We start from the raw sequence: 24,421 nt of genomic DNA, 5'->3' as shown, positions 1-24,421 counted from the left end.
TGAAATTAGGAAATTTCCAGAAAAACAGAAATTGAGGGAATTTATAAACACCAGACCAAAATTACAAGAAATATTAAAGGCAGTCCCCTAGTTAGAGGACTAACAACATCAGACAAAAATCCAAGACTAGGACATCAACAAGATACCAATCCAGACAGGGAATTCACAAAAACAAAACTAAACTAAAAGATCAAAAATAGGAAACTAGAGACATCAATATGTAAACGACAGCAGTGTCAAAATAAAGAGGGAATAAATGGCGTACTTGTAGAACTTCCATAAGGAGAGGGACTCAAGGCAATATTAAGAAATAAAAGACTGGTTTAAACTTAGAAAAAGAATGGTAAATTTCAAGGTAATCACAAAAGAAGCTAACAAACCTACCCATCAAAATAAAGAAAATATAGACTCAGCAAACACAAAATCAACAATACTGAAAGAGATGAAAAGAAAATACATCAACAAAAAGAACTCAGCACAGAAAATTAAGTGGAACAAAGAAACCATCAACACCACGTGCACACACACACACAACACAACGAAATGACCGCAGTAAACTCATTCCTATCAATAATTACACTGAATGTAAACGGCCTAAATGTACCAGTGAAGAGACAGAGATGGCAGAATGGACTAAAAAAACATGATCCATCTATATGCCGTTTGCAAGAGACACAAAGACATAAATTAAACTCTAAGGTTGGAAAAAATATATCAGGCAAATGATAAAAAAGGAGCAGGAATGACAATACTAATCTAGATAAAATAGATTTTAAAGCAAAATCGACCATAAAGGGTAAAGAAGGACACTATATGATGAATAAAGGGTTGGACATAACCATAATAAATATTTACACACCCAGTAACAGGGCTCCAAAATACATAAAACAAACGTAACAACACGGAAAACAGAATTAGACAATTCCACAATAATAGTAGGAGACTTCAACATGCCACTTTCGGTGAAGGACAGAACATCTAGAAAGAAACTCAATAAAGACACTGAAGATCTAAATGCCACAATCAACCAACTCAGCCTCAGACACATATACAGAACACTCCACCTATCAGCAGCAAAGTATACATTCTTTTCTAGTGCACATGGAACATTCTCCTGAATAGACCACATTTTAGGCCACAAAGCAAGCCTTAACAAAATCCAAAACATCAAAATAATACAAAGCATCTTCTCTGATCATAACACCATAAAAGCAGAAATCAATAACAGAAACAGCAAGGAAAAAAAAAAAAATCAAATACATGGGAACTGAACATCTTCCTTGTAAATTACTGCGGAAGAAAAGAAATCAGAGATGGAATAACAAAGTTCATAAAATCAAATGAGAATGAAAATATATTATCAAAACCTTTGGGACACAGCAAAAGCAGTGCTTATAGGTCAATTTATAGCAATACATGCACACATTTAAAAAAAAAAAAGGACCAAAATCAAAACATTAACCCTACAACTCAAACAAATAGAAAGCAGCAAAAGCCCTCAGGCATCAGAAGAAAGGAAATAATAAAGATTAGAGCAAAAATAAAAGAAGTAGAGAATAGAAAAACAACTGAAAGAATCAAGGAGACCAAAAGTTGGTTCTTTGAAAAGATCAACAAAATCGACAAACCACTGGGCAAGCTGACAAAAGAAAAACAGGAGAGGAAGCAAATAACCTGAATAGGAATGAGATGGGTGATATCACAACAGACCAAACTGAAATAAAAAGGATCATAATAGAATACTGTGAAAAACTATACCCCAACAAATTTGAAAACCTAGAGGACAAATTTCTAGAAACACATTACCTACCTAAACTAACACAAACTGAGGTAGAAAAACTAAACAGACCCATAACAAAAAAATTGAAGAGGTAATTAAAAAAAAAAAAAAAAAATTCCCAACAACAATAAAAAAATAAAACCCTGGCCAGATGGCTTCACTGGAGAATTCTACTGAACTTTCAGAGAAGAGCTAACACCAATAATACTCAAACTCTTTCAGTGCATAGAAAAGGGTGGAGTACTCTCTAACTCATTCTATGAAGTCAGCGTAATCCTGATACTAAAGCCAGGTAAAGACACCAGAAAACCAACATCCCTCATGAATATAGATGTAATAATTCTCACCAAAATTCTAGCTAACAGAATTCAACAGCATATTTAAAAAAAAAAAAAAAAAATCATGACCAAGTGGGATTCATACCATGTATGGAGGGATGGTTCAACATTAGAAAGATCAATCAACATAATCCACCACATAAAACAAAAGAACCACTGATCTTATCAATTGGCTCAGAAAGGGCATCTGACAAAGTCCAACACCAGTTCCTGATAAAAAGTCTCAGCAAAATAGGTACAGAGGGCATTTATACAAACCCAACAGCCAACATCATTCTAAATGGAGAGAGACTGAAAGCATTCCCCTTGGGAACAGGAACCAGAGAAGGATGCCCTTTATCACCACTCTTATTCAACACTGTGCTAGAAGTCCTAGCTAGAGCAATAAGACAAGAAAAAGAAAGGGCATCAAATTAGTAAGGAAGAGGTAAAACTATCCCTATTTGCAGATGATATGATCTTATACACAGAAAACCCCAAAGAATCCACAAGAAAGCTACTGGAACTAAGAGAAGATTTCAGCAAAGCAGGAGGATACAAGATTAACATACAAAAGAAAAATTAGATTCCTCTACACCAACAAAGAGAACTTCAAAAAGGAAATCACCAAATCACCTTCACCAGACTGAGGCCAGTACAACAAGATGCGGCCTGGCTACCAACACTGACTGCTCTGACAGGGATCACAATAGAGGGTCCTGGACAGAGCTGGAGAAAAATGTAGAATAAAATTCTAACTCAGAAAGAAAGACCAGACTTGCTGACCTGACAGAGACTGGAGAAATCCTAAGAGTATGGACTCTGGACACCCTTTCCACTCAGTAATGAGGCCACTCCTGAGGTTCATCCTTCAACCAAAGATTGAATAGGCCCATGGAACAAAACAAGACTAAAGGGGCACCCCAGCCCTGGGGCACGGACTGGAAGGCAGGAGGGGACAAGGAAGCTGGTAATAGGGAACCCAGGGTTGAGAAGGGAGAGTGCTGACATGCCGTGGGGTTGTTAACCAATGTCATACAACAATGTGTGTACTAAACGTTTGATGAGAAACTAGTTTGTTCTGTAAACCTTCATCTAAAATTCAATTAAAAAAAAAAATCACCAGATCAATACCATTTACAATAGCCCTCAAGAAGATAAAAGTAATTAGGAATAAATCTAATCAGAAACATAAAAGACCTATACAAGGAAAACTACAAAACACTGCTGCAAGAAACCAAGAGCATTTATGTAAGTGGAAAAACGTGTCAATGCTCACGGACAGGAAGGTTCAACATGATGAAAATGTCAATTCTACTCAAAGCGATCTACAAATACAAAGCAATCCTGATCCAAATACCAAGAGCACTCTTTAACAAGATGGAAAAACTAATCATCAACTTTATATGGAAAAGGAAGAGGCCCCAGATAAGCATTAGTAAAGAACAACAAAGTGGGAGGCCTCACACCACCTGATTTTGCAACCTATTATACAGTTATGGTATTCAAGACAGCCTGGTACCGGCACAACAACAGACACATAGACCAATGGAACAGAATTGAGAACCCAGACATAAATCCATCCACCTCTGAGCAGCTGATTTTCCACAAAAGGCTGAAGTCCATTAAATGGGGAAATGAAAAGTCTCATTAACAAATGGTGCTAGCATAACTGGATGTCCATCTGTAAAAGAATTAAACAGGAACCATACCTCACACCATGTACAAAAACTAACTCAAAATGGACCAAAGACCTAAATATAAAATCTAAAATGATAAAGATCATGGAAGAAAAAATGCGGACAACGCTAGGGGCCCTAATACATGGCATAAATAGTATACAAACCATAACTAACAATGCACAAACACCAGAAGAGAAACTAGATAACTGAGAGCTCCTAAAAATCAAACACTTATGCTCAACAAAAGACTTCATCAAAAGGGTAAAAAGAGAACCTACAGGATCGGGAAAAAATTTTTGGCTACAACGTATCCGACAAGGATTTAATCTCTAAAATCTACAAAACACTTCAACACCTCAACAACAAAAAGACAAATAATCCAATTAAAAAATGGGCAAAGGGTATGAACAGACACTTCACCAAAGAAGACATTCAGGCGTCCAAGAAACACATGAGGAAATGCTCACGATCATTAGCCATTACAGAAAAGCAAATCAAAACTACAATGCAGTACCATCTCGCCCCCAACAATACTGGCACTAATTCAAAAAACAGAAAATAACTAACGTTGGAGAGGCTGCAGGAAGACTGGAACTCTTATGCACTGCTGCTGAGAATGTAAAATGGTACAAGCGCTCTGGAAAACAATGGGGCACTTCCTTAAAAAGCCAGTAACAGAAAAACGATATGATCCAGAAATCCCACTCCTAGGAATATACTCCAGAGAAATAAGAGCCATCACACAAATAAACATTTGTACACTCATGTTCACTGCAGCACTATTCGCAATAACAAATAGATGGAAACAATCTAAACACCAACCAACAGATGAATGAATAAACAAATTATGGTAAATGCACACAATGGAATACTATGCAACGATAAAGAACAATGATGAATCCATGAAACATTTCATAACATGGATTAATCTGGAAAGCATTATGCTGAATGAAATTAGTCGACCACAAAAGGACAAATATTGTATGAGGCCATTATTATAAGAATTCAAGAAAAAGTTTAAAGACAGAAGAAAACACTCTTTGATAGTTATGATGGTGGGGATGGGGAAAGAGGGGAAATCAAGAACTAGAGAATAGACTAGTGTCAACTTCGGTGAAAGGACAGACAATATACAGTATAGGGGAAGTCTGCTCAACTGTACCAAAACAAAAACACTGAAATTTCCTAGCTACATCCAAACACTTTGAGGGACCGAGCAGCTGGGGATGGGGGCTGGAGACCATCGTCTTGTTGAACATGTAGGCCAACTGGCGTAACATAGTTCATAAAGAAAATGTTCTACATCCAAATTTGGTGAGTAGCATCTGGGGTCTTGAAAGCTTACAAGTAGCCATCTAAGATACATCTATTGCTCCTATCCCTTCCAGAGCAAAAGAAAATGAAGAAAACCAAAGACTGAAGAAAAATATTAGCCCAAAGACTAAATAAAGGACCATATGAACCGAGAGACTCCACCAGCCAGAGACCAGAAGAAGTAGATGGTGTCCAGCTGTCACCATCGACCACTCTGACAGAATTGGAGAAAAATGTAGAACAGAATTCAAATTCACAAAAAAAGACCAGACTTACTGTGGTGACAGAGACTGGAGGAACCCTGAGACTACGGCCCCCAGATACTCTGCTAACTCAGAACTGAAACCATTCCCAAAGCCCGCTTTTCAGACAAAATTAGACAGGCCTATAAAACAAAAACAACACACTTGAGGCACGTGCTTCTTAATTCAATCAAATACATGAGACCAAACGGACAACTCCCATCCAAAAGTAAGATGAGAAGGCAGGAAGGGACAGGAACTGGATGAACTGACATAGGAAAGCCAGGGTGGAAAGGGGGGGAATGTTGTCACATTGTGGGGATTGCGACCAATGTCACATAACAATATGTGTATAAATTTTTGTATGAGAAATTAACTTGAGCTCTAAACTGTCACCAAAAGCACAAAATTAAAAAAAAAAAAAATTTCCAGTGGTTTCCATCACATCTCGGATAGGATCGAATCCCATTACCTGGGCCTGTGACACCCGTAAGTCCAGCCCCAGCCCACGTCTAAACCTCTCTTCCTCCTTTCTCCCACTCACCTATCAGCCTTCTCTCTTCTGAGAACAGATCACTTTGGGGTCTTGATCCTTTGGACCTTGTTCTTCTACTTAGAGTGCCTCTCCCAGATCTCTACAAGGCGATTTCCTTCTTTTCAAATTCAAATACCACCTATTCCTGTCCACCCTGCTCAAGCAATACCCTCAGTCACTCGCAGGTGTTTTATCTTCCTTAAGGTACTAGCAGTATAACTGGGATTATCTGACTTATTTGTCTGGTTTACTTGTTTACCATCTGTCTCCCACACTGGAATGCCAACTCCTGGAATCTGATTTTCAGTTCACTGTTCCACACCCCAGGGCCTGGCACACAGGAAGTGCTCAGTAAGTACTGACTGACTGACTGACTGGCTAAAACTAGGGTTTTAACAAGCTAAGGCAAGTGAAATGTGCTTAGCACAGTATTTGCTTGGCCTATCACGAGATTCTTTCTTTTCTATGGGACACAGATTGCTGTACTATAGAATGCAGCTGTACAGAAAACCTTCACTAAAGAGGAAGAGAATAAGACCCTGATGGCACAACGATTATGCACTTGGCTGCTAAAGGATAGGCTCCGTGGGAGAAAGACCTGGCAATCTGTTCTCTTAAAGATTACAACCTAGAAAACCCTATCGAGCAGTTCTACTCTGTCACATGGGGTCGCTATGAGTCGGAATCAACTCAACAGCACCCAGTGACAACAGATGGAAGGAGAGACTTCAACTCATTTGTAAAAGGTGAAGAATTAAGAGGGTACATTTGAGGAAGGACTAAAGGTGTGCAAATGTATACATTCACACACACGACACACATGGAAATCAACAGAGGTCTAGGTAGCATCTTGGAGTCTCTTTCTGAAAGTTGGAGAGATTAAAGGACTAGGGAATTAGAGTTTTACTCTGGAGGCCAAAGAAACAGAGCAAATCTATTTAGCTATATAATCTAAGACAATAACATACTGTGAGAAAATGGTCTGAGTCCCCGGCTCTAATATTATGGGCTGCCTCAAGGCCAGTTTTTTTTTGGGGGGGGAGGGGCATCAAGGCCAGTCTCAGAGGGAGTCATAATCTTAGTGTACCTTAAAGAGTCTCACCCTTCTATGACATATAATGTCTATGGTTCAGGGAACAAAACATACCCATTGCCGTCGAGTCAATTCCAACTCACAGTGACCCTACACGGCCGAGGAGAACTGCCCCACAGGGTTTCCAAGTCTGTAATCTCTATGAAAGCAGACTGCCACATCTTTCTCCCACAGAGCGGCTGGTAGGTTTGAACTGCCAACCTTTCCGTTAGCAGCTGAGTGCTATAACCACTGTGCCACCAGGGTTCTAAAATATACTTAAGGACCAAAATAAGCAAATCTACTGGCACTTGAAACAAAACAAACAAAAAAATCAAACGTATCTGCTGATCTAAGAGAATCATGGACAGGCTAATCTATACACCAGAATATGCATCAGGCAAAGAAAGAAAAAACAAAGAAATAACAAAAGGCAGCTCTTTTTTTGTAATTAGAAAATGTTAAATTATGAGAGATATTGTTTAAGCAAAAGAGGAGGAATTAGCTAAGCAAAGTATGCTGAATGAATACTTTGAAGTAATGATAATAAAAATTTAAATGATCAGATTATCTATCAAGTTTCATCAAATATACCAAACTTGAGCAGAGTCCTCAAAAACTGAGTCAGAACAGGCCAGGCACCCTGGCACCTAAACCTTGTCCCCTTCTCTTAGCCGACGACAGAGAGAAGAGTAGCTCCCAAGCGTGAACTCAACTTCCAGCAACACTCCCTGGTCCACCGTGCAGTAGCCTTTTCCTCCCATCTCCACTCAAAGGTCACTTGCTCAGGAAAGCATTGACAACCTGGTGGACCAGCCTCCCTAACCACCTCTAGTCCCCACCCCCTTGTCACCTTCCAGTATTTGCTCTGTGGCACTCAGCAAATCAGCATTCTAAACTCCCAATGGGAACAATCTGTGGAAGTTGCCCTCCTTCAGAGGGCAGGGCCTCTATGTCTCACCACCTATTTCTCAGGACCCTACCTCTAATCTATGTTTATGAGAGGGGGACTCCTTCCCCTTAGCCTATATAACCACTCCAGTGACCCCTCATGGCACACAAAACACAAAAAACCCAAGCAACATAGCAACACCTCCTCAGACTCTACATTGCAAATGGGCCTCTCTTCTTTTCAGTCAAACCCCTCAGAAGAGTAGGCCAACCTCAGCTCAGCTTCCTCCTTTCCTCTCTGCTTTTTAGCCATCTGCAATCTCGCCTTTAACCATGTTCTATCTGCTCCTGCTGGTTACGAAGACCTCCAAATCACCCAAAAGAACTGACGCTGTCTTCTTATTTACCTCTCTCTCACATTTAACAAGGAGCCCTGGTGGCACAATGGTTAAAGCACTTGGCTGCTAACCAAAAGGTTGGCAGTTCAAACCCACCAGTCACACTGTGTGGGAGAAAGATGTGGCAGTCTGCTTCCATAAAGATTACAGCCTTGGAAACTCTGTGGGGCAGTTCTACTGTGTCCTACAGGGTCACCATGGCAATGGGTTCCTTTAGGGGTTCACATTCAACACACCTTCCCCCTTTGGTTTCCCCAGCACCAATCTTCCACTTTTCTTCCTTGCTGTTCATTCTGTGTCCCTTTGCCTTGGCTGCTCTTTCTCAGCTTGCTTTCTAAATACCGAGGCTTCCATAAGGTTCTTACTTTGGCCCCTAAAAATGCTTCACTCTTTCTGGGCAATTGTAGCCACCTTTATAGCATCAACTACTGAGAATACTCAATCTCTATATCTACCTAGGTCTCCCTCTCAAGCAGCAGACTCCTATCTCCAACTACCTACACCTGGAGGTGGCATAAACTTCCCCAAGATAACAGAACTAAAAGTGGCAGAGCTGGGATTAGAAGTCAGATTTGTGTTGTGCTAAACCCTTATCCATTCTCAGATACAGCATCCCTTCTATTATAACTCTTATCACACAGCACTGTAACTGCTGATTTCCCGTCTCTCCAGTAGAGTGTGCCTCATGGGAGATGGGAATTAAGTTTCATTCAACTCCAGCATGGTGCCCAGCACACAGGAGATAATAAATTCTTGTGGGCTGAATAAAGATAAGAAAGGCTCCACATTTTTCATTTCTATATCCTCAGCACATAGTAGGAGCTCAATAAAAGTTTGGTGTAAAAAAAAAACAGTAAAAGGGAAGGCATGTCATAGGGAAAAGAAATAAGGAAAGAATTATAAATCCATACTTTATGGATTTATAATTGACATAATGTTTTCCTTTGGGGAGAAATTTCACGACTTGCCATAATATATCTTGTTTAGCAGTCAATATTTGCACAGAACAACATATCTGCCCACCAGATGTTATAAATATGAAATACGTGCCTATATATCTACATACACACATATATATATATAGCATGCCTTTACTAATTAAAATCAATCATTTGAAGAAAATGAAAGACTAGATTTAGGCTGCTGGGATATGTGTTATGATATCAGGAAGTTAGTTAAACATCAAATGCTTGGCTGCCTCTACGTTTTTTTTTTTTTTTTAACTCAAATATATTAAGGCCACATTCCTATTCAAAAAATTCCCTCCTCATTGATTTTTTATGTCTGAGGTCTAGGTGAAAATCTTTATATTATTTTATACTTCAATTTCTATTTCCATAGAGATATTTAGCTTTAGCCTGTGTAAAGAACCATGTTTTAGCTTGATGGATGACTTGGGTTCAAATATTGCTAATACTCAAAGCTGCTATGAATTTTGAAAAAACAAACTGTTTGAACAACAGTTTGATAAGTCATGTGTGCACTGCCAGCCCTTGGCCAGCTTACGTGATAAGCCCATGGCAAGCCTGAGGGTCTACCTAAAGCCAGGTAACCCGTATACTGCTGTTATTCTGTGTGGTATAAATTATTTCCTACTACATATACTTGAAAAATTTCCCTCAATTCTGGCCTACCGTTCCAAACTGCTTGGTCCGTCCAAAATTGATCTCTTCATTCACAACTGCTCCATAGCTTTGTCAACTCTACTTCCAAAGCCACAAACCATGACCCCCACTATCCCTCTGTGTTTCTCACTCTAATGGAGGACAGCAGAGAATTACACACATTTTCAAAATTAGCTGTGTCCCTGTTTCCCATTAGTATGGCTATGAATAGCTAACTTTAAAACAAACAGAAAACCAAAACCCACAACTGCTTACACAAACACAAATCTTTTGTTGAAGTCTGAAGGGTATAGGTAAAGAAGTTCTCTCTGGGCAATTAATTGGCTAACATTTTAAACAGAATTTCCTTATCTCGGTCATTTGATCAACGAAGCAGTAAAACCTCTACCTGGTTTCTTGCTGTTTTCTGGCTTGCTTAGACTGAGTACGCTGATTCTAGGCATGAAGGCACAAATGGAGGGCACTATTCTAGGGTCTCCTCAATTCCTTAGCATCACACTCAACTGGAAACACAATTAAGCTCTAACCCAATGGTCCACATCTCTGAACTATGACTTAAAAACCAACAAGACTGTCATTATTGTATAGAAAAAGCAATCAAACATGTATGCTTTGGATTAAAAAGTTCACATGGATAAATGTAATTACAGTATTTATTTCTATAGCTATTAGATTTTAATTCTCCACAAAAGTCTGATCGCATGCATGTCTTCAATAAGAAACAATATTAATACCAATATTAACACCACAGTCTTAGAAGGAATATTCAGGTTAAGCGAAAAACTCAACTTTCTATTCAAAAAGGTGTCTAAGCTTTGGATTTAGATTTGCCCTGTTTGTTACTATAACCAAAAACCCATTGCTGTTGAGTCAAATCCGACTCATAAGACCCTGAAGGACAGAGTAGAACTGCCCCGTGGGGTTTCCAAGGAGCTGCTGGTGAATTTGAACTACCGACTTTTTGGTTAGCAGCCAACCTCTCAACCAGTTACTATAAATCCCTCCAAATTCTTTCCGGCTCAAGAGTATCACATGATCTGCAGTTTTCCCTTAGGTCAGTAAAGAGCACCATCTCCTGCGAGATAACAAGATTTCCAATCCTTTTTAAGCTCAATTGTTTCAGTCGTGATCGGTCTGGAAGGGCTCGCTTGAGTTTCTCTGAGCATAGAAGAGGCTGCCAAAGTCATACTGATTTTTGCCCATGGAATCCGATGAACAATGTTAAAACAAATAACGGAACAAACAAAAAACCAGCTGACATCGAGTTGATGCTGACTCATGGTGACCCCACGTATGTCAGAGTAGAACTGCGCTCCCGAGGGTTTTCAATGGCTGATTTTTTTGAACACAGATCAGCATGTCTTTCTTCTGAGGCATTTCCATGTGGACTCAAACCTCCAATCTTTCAGTTAGCAGTCCATCACATTAACTTGTCTGCACTTCCCACAGACTCCTTTTAAAACAGTGGGTCTCCCAGTGTCAGCAAGTTTTGCTCATGACATTAACAACAAAGGCAGACAGTCTACATGGGATCAAATTGACAACAGCAACTCAAAAGATGGTATACCAAAAAAACTCAAAAGATGGGATAGGTAGTATGCTAATGAGGAGGAACAACTCAGAAGAGGGTGAGAATGGCTGCATGACTTAAAGACTGTCATCAACATCACTGAACTGTACATGTAGAAGCTGTTGAAATGGTGCCTGTTTTGCTGTGTATATTTTCAACAACAAAATAAATAAAATTTAGAGGGGAGAGAAAGGGCAGACAGGAAGTTGTCTACTATCTCAGTTCTGAAAGGGGCTGATAGAATCCTTTAGAAGAGTTGCAGAGATAGACAAAAGGCTTGAGAAACGTCATTTTCATTTCATATTCCTATGCAGTTGAGAAGATGCCATTGTTCCCATGTACTACATTCATCCTACCTCTATGGTTTACCTGACTGGCACCTAATTTTTAAAAATTTATTAGAGGAACGAGTCAAAGTAGATAAAACTTCCTCTAAAAAAACCAAACACTCACTCCCCACCCCCCCCCCCAAAACAACTAGATCAACTACTTAAGCAAAGCCACAAAGTGAGCCAAGCTGTCATTTTGACCTTGCTGTGCTTTCATTCAGAAGCCTATTTAGGAATATAGCCAGCAACCCCCTTCATTCGGCTCAGCTAGCAGAGCTAACAGGTTTCTAATTAATTTCCAGAAGATTGCTGTTATGACTAACAGGTTTCAAACATTTGGTTGATTGGGGAAAATGAATTGAATACAGTGTATTTGATTTGGAAAATTAGTTTTCATTCTATGTGCTTGCCATCATAGTGTTTATTTTAAGTTTACATGATTCCATTACGAGTCCCGGAATGCCACTGAGTTGTTTTCATCCTTACCAGAGTCATATCCAACTTTTAAAAAAAGAAATTAATTTACATATAGATTTTTGTTGGCCTTTATTTGAGAGCGGGTAAAATTCATTTTTTGGATTTAATAAAAAATCTTTGCTGGCTAATACAGCAACAGGCCAAAATACTTCAAAATGATCCCAGCGATACCTCAGTCAAAAGCCCACTCATCAAATGCAAATCCCCTCAAGAAATGCTTCTGCACACAAAGTAGGATGAACCAGTCACTGCGTTGTTTATGAAGTTCCCTTGATTTCTCCTGACAACCATTTAAACAATGAATGTTGGTAACTGTCCCTCAAAGAATCAACAACAATGGCAGGGATCAGGGCTTTTATATTTAGCTAATACTATTTTTAAAAGGAGAAAATATTTCTTCCTGAAGGGATTATGGGAAGCCTTATTAAAGACACCTGCAAACAAAACCAGTGACCAACGGATCTTTATCATAACTGATAACTGAGTTATCCTTTATATAAAGCTCCTTTCTTGAAGACAATAACACCGAGATTTACCTTTGCAACTGAATTCAAGAAATCAGTTAACTGGGGCTACTAGTATTCAACAATAAGTTAAACTAAGATTAAATGAGTGGATTAAAAAAAAAAAAAAAGACCATTCTCTGGTTAAATAGAAGTAAAGCAAGAGTGGAATTTTCTCTGCTCACGATGCTAATGCTTTAAACAGAGGCCAAGTAGCATCCATCCTTGTCCCCCACAGACGATGCAAAAATACATGAGGGGTTCTAATTATTACGCTCAGTATGTGTAACGTACACAGTGGGCCAACCGGCTTTGGAAACTCAACCTCTAACTTGCAGTTGCAACGTAACAGAATACATGGCACCATCTTCTCAAAGTAATTTACAATCACTGTCAAAACATGTACCTAAAGCCATCTGCATTCTTTGAAAAAATGAAACTGTTTTAGTGAAAGGCTGCTTCTAGGGTATAAATTACATACATAGCTAAACCCAGCAGAACACATTTACAAAGTAAGTTTGCAGGAGGGAGCAAAACAAAATGAACAAAAGAAAAACACCAGAGGTCCATGTCTGCAGTACATATACTCTGCCTGCGAGTGTTAGCTTACTTTCTGCGTTGGTCCACAGTAGCACCTTCACCCGGGGGCTGCACTGTTTGCAGTCAGATACTCATTGCTGCATTTGTGTGACTAACAGGAATTCCTGTAATCATTTCAAGCCTATTACTGATTTTTCTGACATAGCTAATTTTCCCAATTAAGTAATTTTGGCTCCTTTTACAACAAAGGCTCTGGAGGAGATCCTAAGCTTTGATTCCAAGAACATCTGAGCCTCAGACACACAAAAAAGAAGCCATCAGGAGATCACGCCGTAATTACAGACCTATTCCTGCATTTCAACTTCCTGGCCTTCAAATCCACTCGGGATGAGACTACTGTAAACCAGCACTCAGGCAAAGTGAAAAAGGTTCAGACTCACAAAGTGTGAGCAACAGCAGCTGGGATCTTACAATATGTGAAACTCGGATGGATGCATTTTGTTTCCAAAATAAACACTTGGAAATGACGAAGAAAAGTTCCTGAGCCTGAATCACTGGAAAGCAGACACAATGAAACAACAGAAAAAAAAAAAAATACCACATGAGCAACAGTGCTGACTGAGGAGATGAGAGACGACATGAACCAACATTACGCCTTAGAATCTCAAGTTCACAGACAAAACAAATGCTTTATAGAAGACAATTCTGTGGGATTGTTTGTTTTCTACTTTTTCAGAAAGAGACAGCTTAAGACTTCGTGCAGTCAGTGTGTGAAAAGAAAAACTGCCTAGAAAAACAAAACAGACATTTTCTGAGGTGGCTTTGATCCTTTACTCAAATTATTGGCTTAAGCATACTTGCCTTTAAAGCTTTGTATTACCAATAACTGCTCTCTATTGTCCTTGTTAACAAAGTATTATTTTCACCTTATTATTACTAATCTTTTCTTTGTAAGTAACCACACCTGGCTTTATCCAAAAAAAGAAAAAAAAAGCGGTGCAGTAAATATTTGTCCTTTGTGGTAATACAATGCATAATTTGGTTAATCTAGGCTATCTTTCCGTGAGAGGTGATTGTTTCTATGTTATGAAATATGTTCACAGTAAAGTGAAATCCACGCCAGATACCTGGGAGGCAGCCCATGAGCCATTTACCAAGCATGTCCCTGCTGCAAACGAAAACCCTGACAGGGCTTTGTAGCCACTCCCACACAGTAGGGATTACTCAAGTAACTTAGCTCGGAATTGTAACCACACCTTTCTTTTACAAACATGGCCCTTTTATTAAGGTAAAAATTACACGGCAGTGGGCAGAAAGCCCCACCATCCCCCCAAACTCCCCAAGGAAAGACCTTGAAAAACCAGGAACTTCAGTTTTCCGTTTAAGAATTTGACGTTACTGTTACGTTACCTGGATGAAATCTAGAAATGTCAGGGGCAGCAAGTCATCCATATGTCCAATGTCTTTGGAGAAACGGTTTAAAATTCTCCCTGCAAGAACAGGATATGAGGAATTACTCATTTCCCCAGACAGGCTCTTTAAGAGAAAACAACTCACAAACAAATCAAGACAATATTTTTAATGCATATGTATTTAATATATTATGCATTCAAATGAAATAAACCAATGCCAGTGGTAAAGAAAAAGAAAATAGGATGGTACCTCAAGAGAAACAAAAAGAAACACCAAATGGCAGTGGGTGGGGAGGTGAAATTTGGCCTTGATTTTAAAAAGATGGGGGTGGGGGGAGAGAGGGGACACTATTGTGACAGGGTTTAGGGAAGAGTTGGTGGATTTTAAAATGTTCCCTTCTCAGATCCTATCTAGGGCTTCCATCCGAGGGCTAAACAGACAGATGAACAATTGCAAACATACAAAAAGTAATCCAAATTGTTTTAACAATTTTGCTTCAGTTAACAGAATCAATTTTGCCTAGTAGATTTTTAAGTAAATATAACTGTACTGTCTTTTTTTTTTCTTCCCCTCTCCAGTGTGGGTTACAGAACCTCATATTTTGGAAAACTTGAAAATCTGTCTTTTCCAAGTTGTAAGTTTACTACTGGTATAAGTCATTAACTTCAGAGTTGTTCAAGCTGTGACAAACGAGAGACTTATTCTTAAACATCCAAGGCACGATGAATGGAGGCAGAAAAGGAAACACAGGTGCAAAGGTACAGTCCCTAATGACCAAAGGGCACTTATCGTTGCTTTTATCTCCATCCAAGAAAATGGGAGAGCGTAAGAGCTTCAGAAATGGAAGGCCAGAACTGGTTTCTGACAGCCCTTCTCTCAAGTGACTTTTTAAAAATGAAGTTACATTTAGAAAAAAAAAAGTTCAGCCTATTTTGATCTTGGCCACACCTGGGAAACGTTGTTTGTCTAGTCCTCTGGGCTTCTTTTCTAATTGATGCTGCAGGATGCCATACTGCAGATGAGACGGAGGGACCTCAGCTTACTCTTTCCAAGGATTGGTAGAAGGGACTTCTACAGCACCCCTTCATGCCAAGCCACAACTGGACCGTGAATGGTCAGAGGCTGGGGCCAGAGTTCCCACAGCCAGGGAGGTGCTGTCTCTGCAATCCCGCCTCCAGGCACCCAGACTCCACCGGGGAACACAGGGCGTACCCTAGCAATACGTCAGAGGTACGCCAGAGGGACGGGAGGCTTTAGCTCTGGGCTAGGCTACGCCAACACGAGCTGGGCCTCATTTTCCTGACTCAGGCTTAGGAAATAGACTTCAGAAACTGTCTTCTAGTGACACCTTTGGCATGCCTGGTGACAACTTTTCTGAGCCTCTAATAATACCTACTTTACAGGGTTATTTGGAGGATTAAATGTGCTCATGCATGCGAAAGAACTCAATCACAATGCCAGGCACGTAACACGTGCTCAAAAAGAAAAAAAGATTATTATTACTAACCACAGGCTCTATATGCCGTCATCTGGGATATCCCACCACCCACTGCAGAAAGTCCAACTTGTTAAAAGGCAGGTTCTGATTCAGTTGCTCTGGGGTGGAGCTTGAGATTCTGCATTTGTTAACAAGCCCCCAGATGACTCCATTTCTGCTGGTCCCCAAACCATACTTCAAAGGGCAAGCCACTAATTATTTAATCAGTTGTGCTTTACCAAAAACCTGCTGCCGTAGAGTCGATCCCAACTCATAGCGAGCCTATAGGATAGAGGAGAACTGCCCCACAGGGTTTCCAAGGCTGTAATCTTTACGGAAGCAGACTGCCACATCCTCCTCCCACAGAGCGGATGGTGGGTTCGAACCGCCAACCTTTTGGTTAATAGACAAGAGCTTTAACCACTGCGACACCAGGGCTCCTGGTTGTGCTTTAAAACCATTAAAATCAGATAGGCAATTTTTCAGATATTCTTACACATTTTGTGACCTATTAGATCTTTTTTTTTTTAAACTTCTCAAAGTATCAATAACAAAAATCCATGTTAAAAAGTCTTAAAGGCAAAAAAAAAAAAAAGCAGCCATCTAAGATGCATCAGTTGGTCTCAACCCACCTGGATCAAAAGAGAATGAAGAACACCAAGGACGCAAGGCGATTACTAGCCCAAAAGACAGAAAGGGCCACATGAACCAGAGACTACATTATCCTGAGACCAGAAGAACTAGATGGTGTCTGGCTACAACCGATGACTGCCCTGACAGGGAACACAACAGAGAACCCCTGAGGGAGCAGGAGAGCACTGGGATGCAGACCCCAAATTCTCTTAAGACCAGACTTAATGGTCTGACTGAGACTGGAAGGACCCCAGTGGTCATGGCCCCCAGACCTTCTGTTGGACCAGGACAGGAAGGAACCATTCCCAAAGCCAACTCTTCAGACAGGGATTGGACTGGACAATGGGTTGAAGAGGGATGCTGGTGAGGAGTGAGCTTCTTGGATCTTGAGACTATGTTGGATACTTGAGACTATGTTGGTACCTCCTGTCTGGAGGGGAGATGAGAGGGTGGAGGGGATTAGAAGCTGGTGAAATGGACACGAAAAGACAGAGTGGAGGGAGAGAGCAGCTGTCTCATTAGGGGGAGAGCAATTGGGAGTGTGTAGCAAGGTTTATAAGGGTTTTTGTGTGAGAGACTGACTTGATTTGTAAACTTTCACTTAAAGCACAATAAAAATTATTTTAAAAAGTTGTTAAAGGCATAATTAAAACACTTGCTATTTCTTCAATGAAAAATACGTATGACATTCTAGCATATGCAGGATTCGGAAATATTTCAAATAACAGCTCAGCTTTAAAAAATGTTGAAAGTAATATTTGAATAGAAAAAAAAATGGATGAAAAAGCTACACAAAGATAAAGACCAAAAAAAAAAAAAAAACCAAACCCAGTGCCATCGAGTCGATTCCAACTCATAGCGACCCTACAGGACACAGTAGAACTGCCTCATAGAGTTTCAAAGGAGCGCCTGGCAGATTCGAACTGCTGAACCTTTGGTTAGCAGCCGTAGCACTTAACCACTAGGCCACCAGCTTTCCACAAAGATAAATGGGGTGTGAAAACCATCTCTTTACCATATAACAAATGCCAGAGTCTTAAGGTCTAAGAGTCCTATGACTGACAAACTGCATAAAATATAAAGAAAACACACACACCAAAAAAAACTGGGGAAAAAATCTTCCCATAAAATTATTACAATAACTGACCGACAACATCAAAGATCATCAAAAGCCTACACTCCTATTCACCCATGAGCTGAGTGTAGAAAATGGGAGATTAGCAGGTTCGATAGTTACTTCCTTGTTCTAAGAAACATTTAAGAGAATGAACGGTGTTTGTGGAATGGTTTCATCTGGCTTTGCGGTAGACTGTTATATTTAGAGCTGTGATTTCACGTTCAAGGCCTCATCATCAGAAATTTTTCTCAAAAGTCTCCAAATAAAATCCTGATGAGGAATCCGTCCATACACATGCCATGCCCCTTCATCCAAGTGACATGTGGCTCCTGCCTGAGTATCTCCAGGGATGTGGAAGGAAGGGGGATTCACTTTTTCCAGGGGAAACCCCATCCATTTTCAGACTCTTCTGTTAGAAAGGCCTTTCTTACATTAAACCGGATCCTGGAACATCCAACGCTTGCTGCTTGTTCTGCCCTCATAACCACACGGACTGAATCTAATTTCTCTTGACATGACAGCCCTTCAAATACTTGAAGAGGGTTAATCATACCCTTTCCAGACTTCTCACAAGTAACTATTCCTTCATTGCCTCAATTACCCCTCATAAGACATGGTGTCACCTTGGCCACTGCCCTCTGTGCGTCCTCAGAAGGTCAAAGTCTCAGTCGACACCTGGTGCCCAGGACTCAATACCTCCGATGTGGTCTGACTACTTCAGGGTAAAGTGGTAAGCCCACCTCCCCATTCTGCACAGTGTGTATCCAATCACAAAGCCCATGATCACGGTAACTTCTCTGGCAGCCGATCACATTCTGAACCCACGTTCAATGAAAATCCACATCACTCTCATCCTGTATCATGCAGGTGGATTATGGGAAGCAATTGGGTCATATGTATAAACAATGCCTCATTCTTTTTTCTTTTTTGGTAAAAATAGAGATATATTTACACATCATAAAATACTGAGTTTTTTTTTTTTTTTTATTGAGGTACATTTTATATATCATAAAATTCACCCACTTTAGGTACAGAGTTCAGTGATTTCTAGTAATTTTAATGAGTGATGCAATCATCACAATTCATCAAGATCCCTCAAGCCCATTTACAGGAACTCTGCGTTCCACTTCCAGCCTCCGGCAACCACTAATCTTCTTTCTGTCTCTGTAAGCTTGTCTTCTCTGGGTATTTCATATAAATGTGGTCTCTAGTGTATGGCCTCTCTCACTCAGCATCACGTTTTGGAGGTTCATCCGTGATGCTGCATGTGTCAGTAATTCACTCCTTTTGAACTCAATTCTTTACCACAAAAATGGTCTTAGGCACCATCAAAAAAAAGGCCCTATCAGACCACGCCACGCATGACCTTGAGGGTCAAAGTGGATTGTTTAGTGAACTCTTCATGAGTCATTGATATTATTTATCTCTCTATATGTGCACGTTTAGCTTTTCTGAAGGTTCTAGAACCTAATTCTTTTGAAAAGAACTGGCCTTTGGCTTGATATTCCCGCAGAGATTTGGAAAACCGAAGTGCTAGGTTTGGTCCAGGCCCACCATCAGGCATGAGGGTGGACTCTCACTTGCCCTTGGATGATGAAGGTGGAGTGTAGAGGGGTGTGGCGGGGGACAAGTAAAAGAACAACTGTCTTGGTGGGAAGTGCCATTCAAATCCATGCAGTCTATCCAAAAGAGCCCACAGGGAAATTCCAGGCCCAATGCAACATGATGAGGCAAAGATCGGTTCAAAGTAGAGGGCGTGAGGTGCAGCCTGGAGACAGTTGCTGGCTGAAAGGGATCACTGCGTATGTGACACCTCAGGACTGGGAGGTGAGAGAGCCATTCAAGGAGCTGACCCCACCCAGACATCGAACATCATTCCATACAAATTAACCTTAGACAAATATAAGTTAAACAGGAAAGAGCCATAAAAGTCTGGTAGTTAGACACATTTTCTTCATCCTCCTGTCAGAAAGGCAAGGCTTTTTGTCTCACGTACTTTGGATATATTATCAGGAGGGACCAGTTCCTGAAGCAAATCATACATGGTAAAGGAGAGAGTCAGCAAAAGAAAGACCCTCAACAAGATAGACTGACACACTGGCTGGACCAATGGGCTTAAACATAGCGATGATGGTGCGGATGGTACAGGATCGGGCAGTGTTTTGCTCTATTGTACACAGGGTCGCTATGAGTTGGAACCAACGCTATGAGTTGACGGCACCTAACAACAACAACAACCTGTCAGTGTAAGTCACCAACATGGTGCTGCTCAAAGGATGGCATGAAACATAAAGAACAGCATGAACTAAGGCACTACTAGGGGAAAACCACCAGGTTCCTGTCCTCCTCTGTTCATCAGTAGGGCCTGAGGCAATTCATCCAACCTCTACTGAGACTCAAACTCCTGATCTGTGAAATGGTGACAGTATTTGCCTTGACTACCTCACTCGATGGTCAGGAGAGTAAGAGGGAGCATGGTTATGAAGGCACCTTCTAAATTGTAAATAGTATTATGTGTGAAGTGTTACCATTATATAATTCTATAGCTCTAAGCGGCATTAAAGATCACCAGGGATAGTAATTTTCAAACATCTTGCGAAGACTGAGATTCTACAGAGGTGCCTTGAAGAAAGATGCAGACAGGAAGTGGAGGACAAACACACCCAACTCCAGGCACCCCACTCTTCTCCTTACCTTCCCATCCCCCCATCCCCCTTCTCTCACACAGTGTTTTACACCCATTTGAATGTTCAGATAGAGATCATACTTGAAGAAAGGGTTCTGAAGTGAACAAAAATGTTCAAATCACTCTGTAGGCTAAAATCCTAACATTAGAGATAAGGAGGCAAGGTCCAACCTTGCTTAAACTCTTAAAAAACCAGACCGATTACCTCTGAGTCAATTTCAACTCATAGTGACCCTACAGGACAGAGAAGTACTACCTTACAGGGTTTTCAAGGAGCAGCTGGTGGATTCGAACTGCTGACCTTTTGCATAGCAGCCGAGTTCCTAACCACTGCACCACCAGGGCTTCGATCTTTCTCAAGGTGACCTGATATTTCAAAACGGGGTAGGTGCTACACACCAAGGCATCCCAGGACTTCCATATAATAGAGAAGAGAGGAATGGGAAAGACCCTCTTCAGGGAAATTTCTTCTGCTGGCTCTTATTCTTCCTTACTTAGACACTTGGCTAGCCTACAAAATACTTCAAGCTCAACGCACCTAAACTTAACAGATTCCTTTGAAATTTACCCATAACTACTCACCTTCAGCTTCTCATGCTTTGCCTTAAGACATATTCCTAAACATCCAACATGAAAACTTTTAAAATAACTTTTAACTTAATTATCTTTATCTCAAATAATTAACTACAGTCAGCCCTCCATATCCATGGGTTCTGCATCCTTGGATTCAACCGACCACAGGTAGAAGACATGGGGGGAGGGGGGGAAGGACTTTTTTTTTATTATTATTCCCTAAACAATACACTTTAACAACTATTTCCATAGCGTTTACATTTTATTAGGTATTATAAATAATCTAGAGATGATTGAAGGTATATGGGAGGATGTGCATAGGTTATATGCAAATACTACACCATTTTACATAAGACTCTTGATCATCCTCGAATTTGGGTCCCCTCAAAGGGTCCTGGAACAAATCCCCCATGAATACCAAGCGATGACTATACCAGCATTTCCTAAATTTTCATTTAAAATGATTCATTTACGTCCTTACTTCTTTATATATAAAATCAAATCTACCGAGTTTTTAGGAATAATGATACAAGAAGAGGTAGAAGAGAGGAATTTCCTAACTATGCTGGCCTTCTCAGTAACTCCCCATAGCCCAGGCCACAGCCAAATGGATCAAAGGTGACCAGGGAGAGCTAATCTCCACTGACTAGCCATCTAATCCCTCTCTCAAGATTATTAGTCCATGAGAGAAGCAGAAAAGTAGAGCAGCAGTATGGGGGCATGCTGGAACCCTTTAACAATGGTTTTCAGTTCCCATGAGGCCCAGGAGTTCCCACCTCTAGTTCCCAGGAAGTTCAGCATTGCTTCAGCTCCATCAGATGTCCCTTTCAATGAACTTCTCATCAGAACTAAGTTGAGTAGATCCTAACTCTGGAACGCAAAAAGCCTTGACCAGACCAACATTACATGTCCAGTGGTGGCACAGTGGTTAAGTACGTGGCTGCTAACCAAAAGGTTGGCAGTTTGAATCCATCGCCCACTCCTTGGAAACCCAATGGGGCAGTTCTACTCTGTCCTATCGGGTCACTGAGTCAGAATCGACTGGATGGCAATGGGTAGCAGGAGATTAGCTTACTAAAGACACTTTGGGGAATGACAAATTTTGAAAAGTTAAGATTTACAAATTACTAATTACTCCTTTAAGTGAGGTAACTTTCTAAAAAATCATTGTGGCAGAACCTTCTTCACGTGGATTACAGATCTCTGACTTCTTAAAGACTGCTGTTGATGTTGTTGCTCTCAGTTGCCGCTGTGTCAGCTCCGACTCACGGCGACCTTACTTAAAACAATATCATGTTGCCTGGTCCTGTGCCATCTTTATGACCAATGATATCATGGATTGAACTGTGTCCCCCGCAAAATATCTGTCAACTTAGCTGGGCCATGATTGCCAGTATTGTGTGATTGTCCCCCATTTTATGTGATTTCCCTATGTGTTGTAAATCCTATCACTATGATGAAACGAGGTGGATTACTGGCAGTTATGTTGATGAGATATAAAAGATTAGATAGTGTCTTAAGGCAATCTCTCTGAGATATAAAAGAGAAGAGCAAGCAGAGAGACAGAAGGACCTCATACCTCCAAGAAAGCCGTGCTGGGAGCAGAGTGCATCCTTCGAACCTGAGGTTCCTGCGCTGAGAAGCTCCCAGACCAAGGGAAGACTGATGACAAGGGCCCTCCTCCAGAATAGAGAGAGAGAAAGCCTTTCCCTGGAGCTGTCGCCCTGAATTCAGACTTTTAGCCTACTAGACGGTGAGAGAATAAACTTCTCTCTGTTCAAGCCATCCACTTGTGGTATTTCTGTTATAGCAGCACTAGATGACTAAGACAAATGTTATGCTGGAGTTCATAAACAAAAGACAGAGTTTAAATACATCTTGCCTTGACAAATCAGAGCTAACATTCTGAGCATCAATGATTTAACTTTCAAATATGGAAATGTCCACAGAGTTGTTGGCTAGGTTACTTAAAATAAATCCCCACATTCCCAGTCACCATTTTTTGTTTCGTTTTTTATTACTGCACCTCCAGCCAACCCTGCTGTTGCCCTGTACCCGATTCCTACCTCTGTTTTTACTTTTAATGATGAAGACTGAGGAAACTCTATAACTGAAGAGATTAAAACTGTGTCAACAGTAAGACTCAATATACTCTTAACAAAGAGTTAAGCAATTTTCATGTTTTAAGGCACAGTTTTTCTGGTACTTTGTTTGATGAGTGACTATTTCAGCTTGTTTCTTCAGTCTGGGTATTTTCTTAGACTATATCATCCAGGGTATATTCTCAGGCTATACCATGGCACACAACAATAGTATATATAAACCAATAGCACATTTATGGGTTTAACCACTTTTCAAGTGTATTGGTCTTGAATTCACATCCAGATTACAAACTGTTTATAAATACGTACCTCATTTCACCCTATAAGACAGAGCAGAACTGCCCCATAGGGTTTCCAAGGACAGGCTGGTGGATTTCAACTGTCGACCTTTCGGTTACCAGCCTAGCTTTTGACCACTGCACCATCAGAGCTCCACAGCAAAATGCAAAGTGCTCAAAACAGATTTGCTAATATCATAAACCCAGTGGTTTTCTAAATTCTTTTGAAAGATGTGAAACCTCTCATGCAGATGGAATCATACATAAAAACATAAACCAATAAAATAAATACAAAAAAAGTGGCTCTTACTGAAGACAGGTTGTGAGACCTAGGACCCGCCACCCAACAAACATCTTCCTATACATACCTTACGGGAAAAGAACTGGAAAGAATCATTTCGATTACAAAGGATTCAACCAACACTCCCCAGTTTTCCACAGTCTGTAAACACAACAGTGAACTAGCCAGGACACTAAGGGCTCCTGAGGATCAAAATGGCTTTAAATCAGAAGTAGTCAAATACCCACAAGAACAACGCTTCTCTAACTTTAATGGATACACACCCACCTGAAGATCTCATTAAAATGTAGCTTCTCAGGGGGTGAGGTTTGGGTGGGGAGAGTCTGTGTTTCTAGCAAGCTCCCAGGTGATGCCGATGTTGCTGGTCCATGGGCCATACTTTACGTTACAAGGAAAAATCTGGAAATTTCTGATGATGTTCTTTCTGTCTGAAGAACTGCCTTGGTCACCTCATGCTGCTATACTAGGAATACCACAAGTGAGTGTGTTTAACAAACAGAAATTTATTCTCTTGCAGTCTAGGAGGCTAGATGTCCAAAATCAGAGTGCCGGCTCCAGGGGAAGGC

General features: G+C 40.5%; 1 protein-coding gene across 5 annotated transcripts in view; it reads right to left on the bottom strand.

Moving 5' to 3' along the window:
- ABCC4 (ATP binding cassette subfamily C member 4 (PEL blood group)) overlaps window positions 1-24,421 on the bottom strand; it is a 323,862-nt gene that overhangs the window by 108,897 nt on the left and 190,544 nt on the right. For all 5 annotated transcript variants that reach the window (XM_064269982.1, XM_064269981.1, XM_010589388.3 and 2 more), the window contains one exon: window positions 14,686-14,765. In XM_064269982.1, coding sequence (XP_064126052.1) covers window positions 14,686-14,765 — 80 coding nt within the window. The remainder of the gene's footprint in view (window positions 1-14,685; window positions 14,766-24,421) is intronic.

This window comes from Loxodonta africana, chromosome 17, assembly GCF_030014295.1.
Source record: "Loxodonta africana isolate mLoxAfr1 chromosome 17, mLoxAfr1.hap2, whole genome shotgun sequence".
NCBI classification, from domain to species: Eukaryota; Metazoa; Chordata; class Mammalia; order Proboscidea; family Elephantidae; genus Loxodonta; species Loxodonta africana.
Note: the sequence above shows the minus strand (reverse complement) of the source record. Positions and strands in the feature narration are given on the sequence as shown.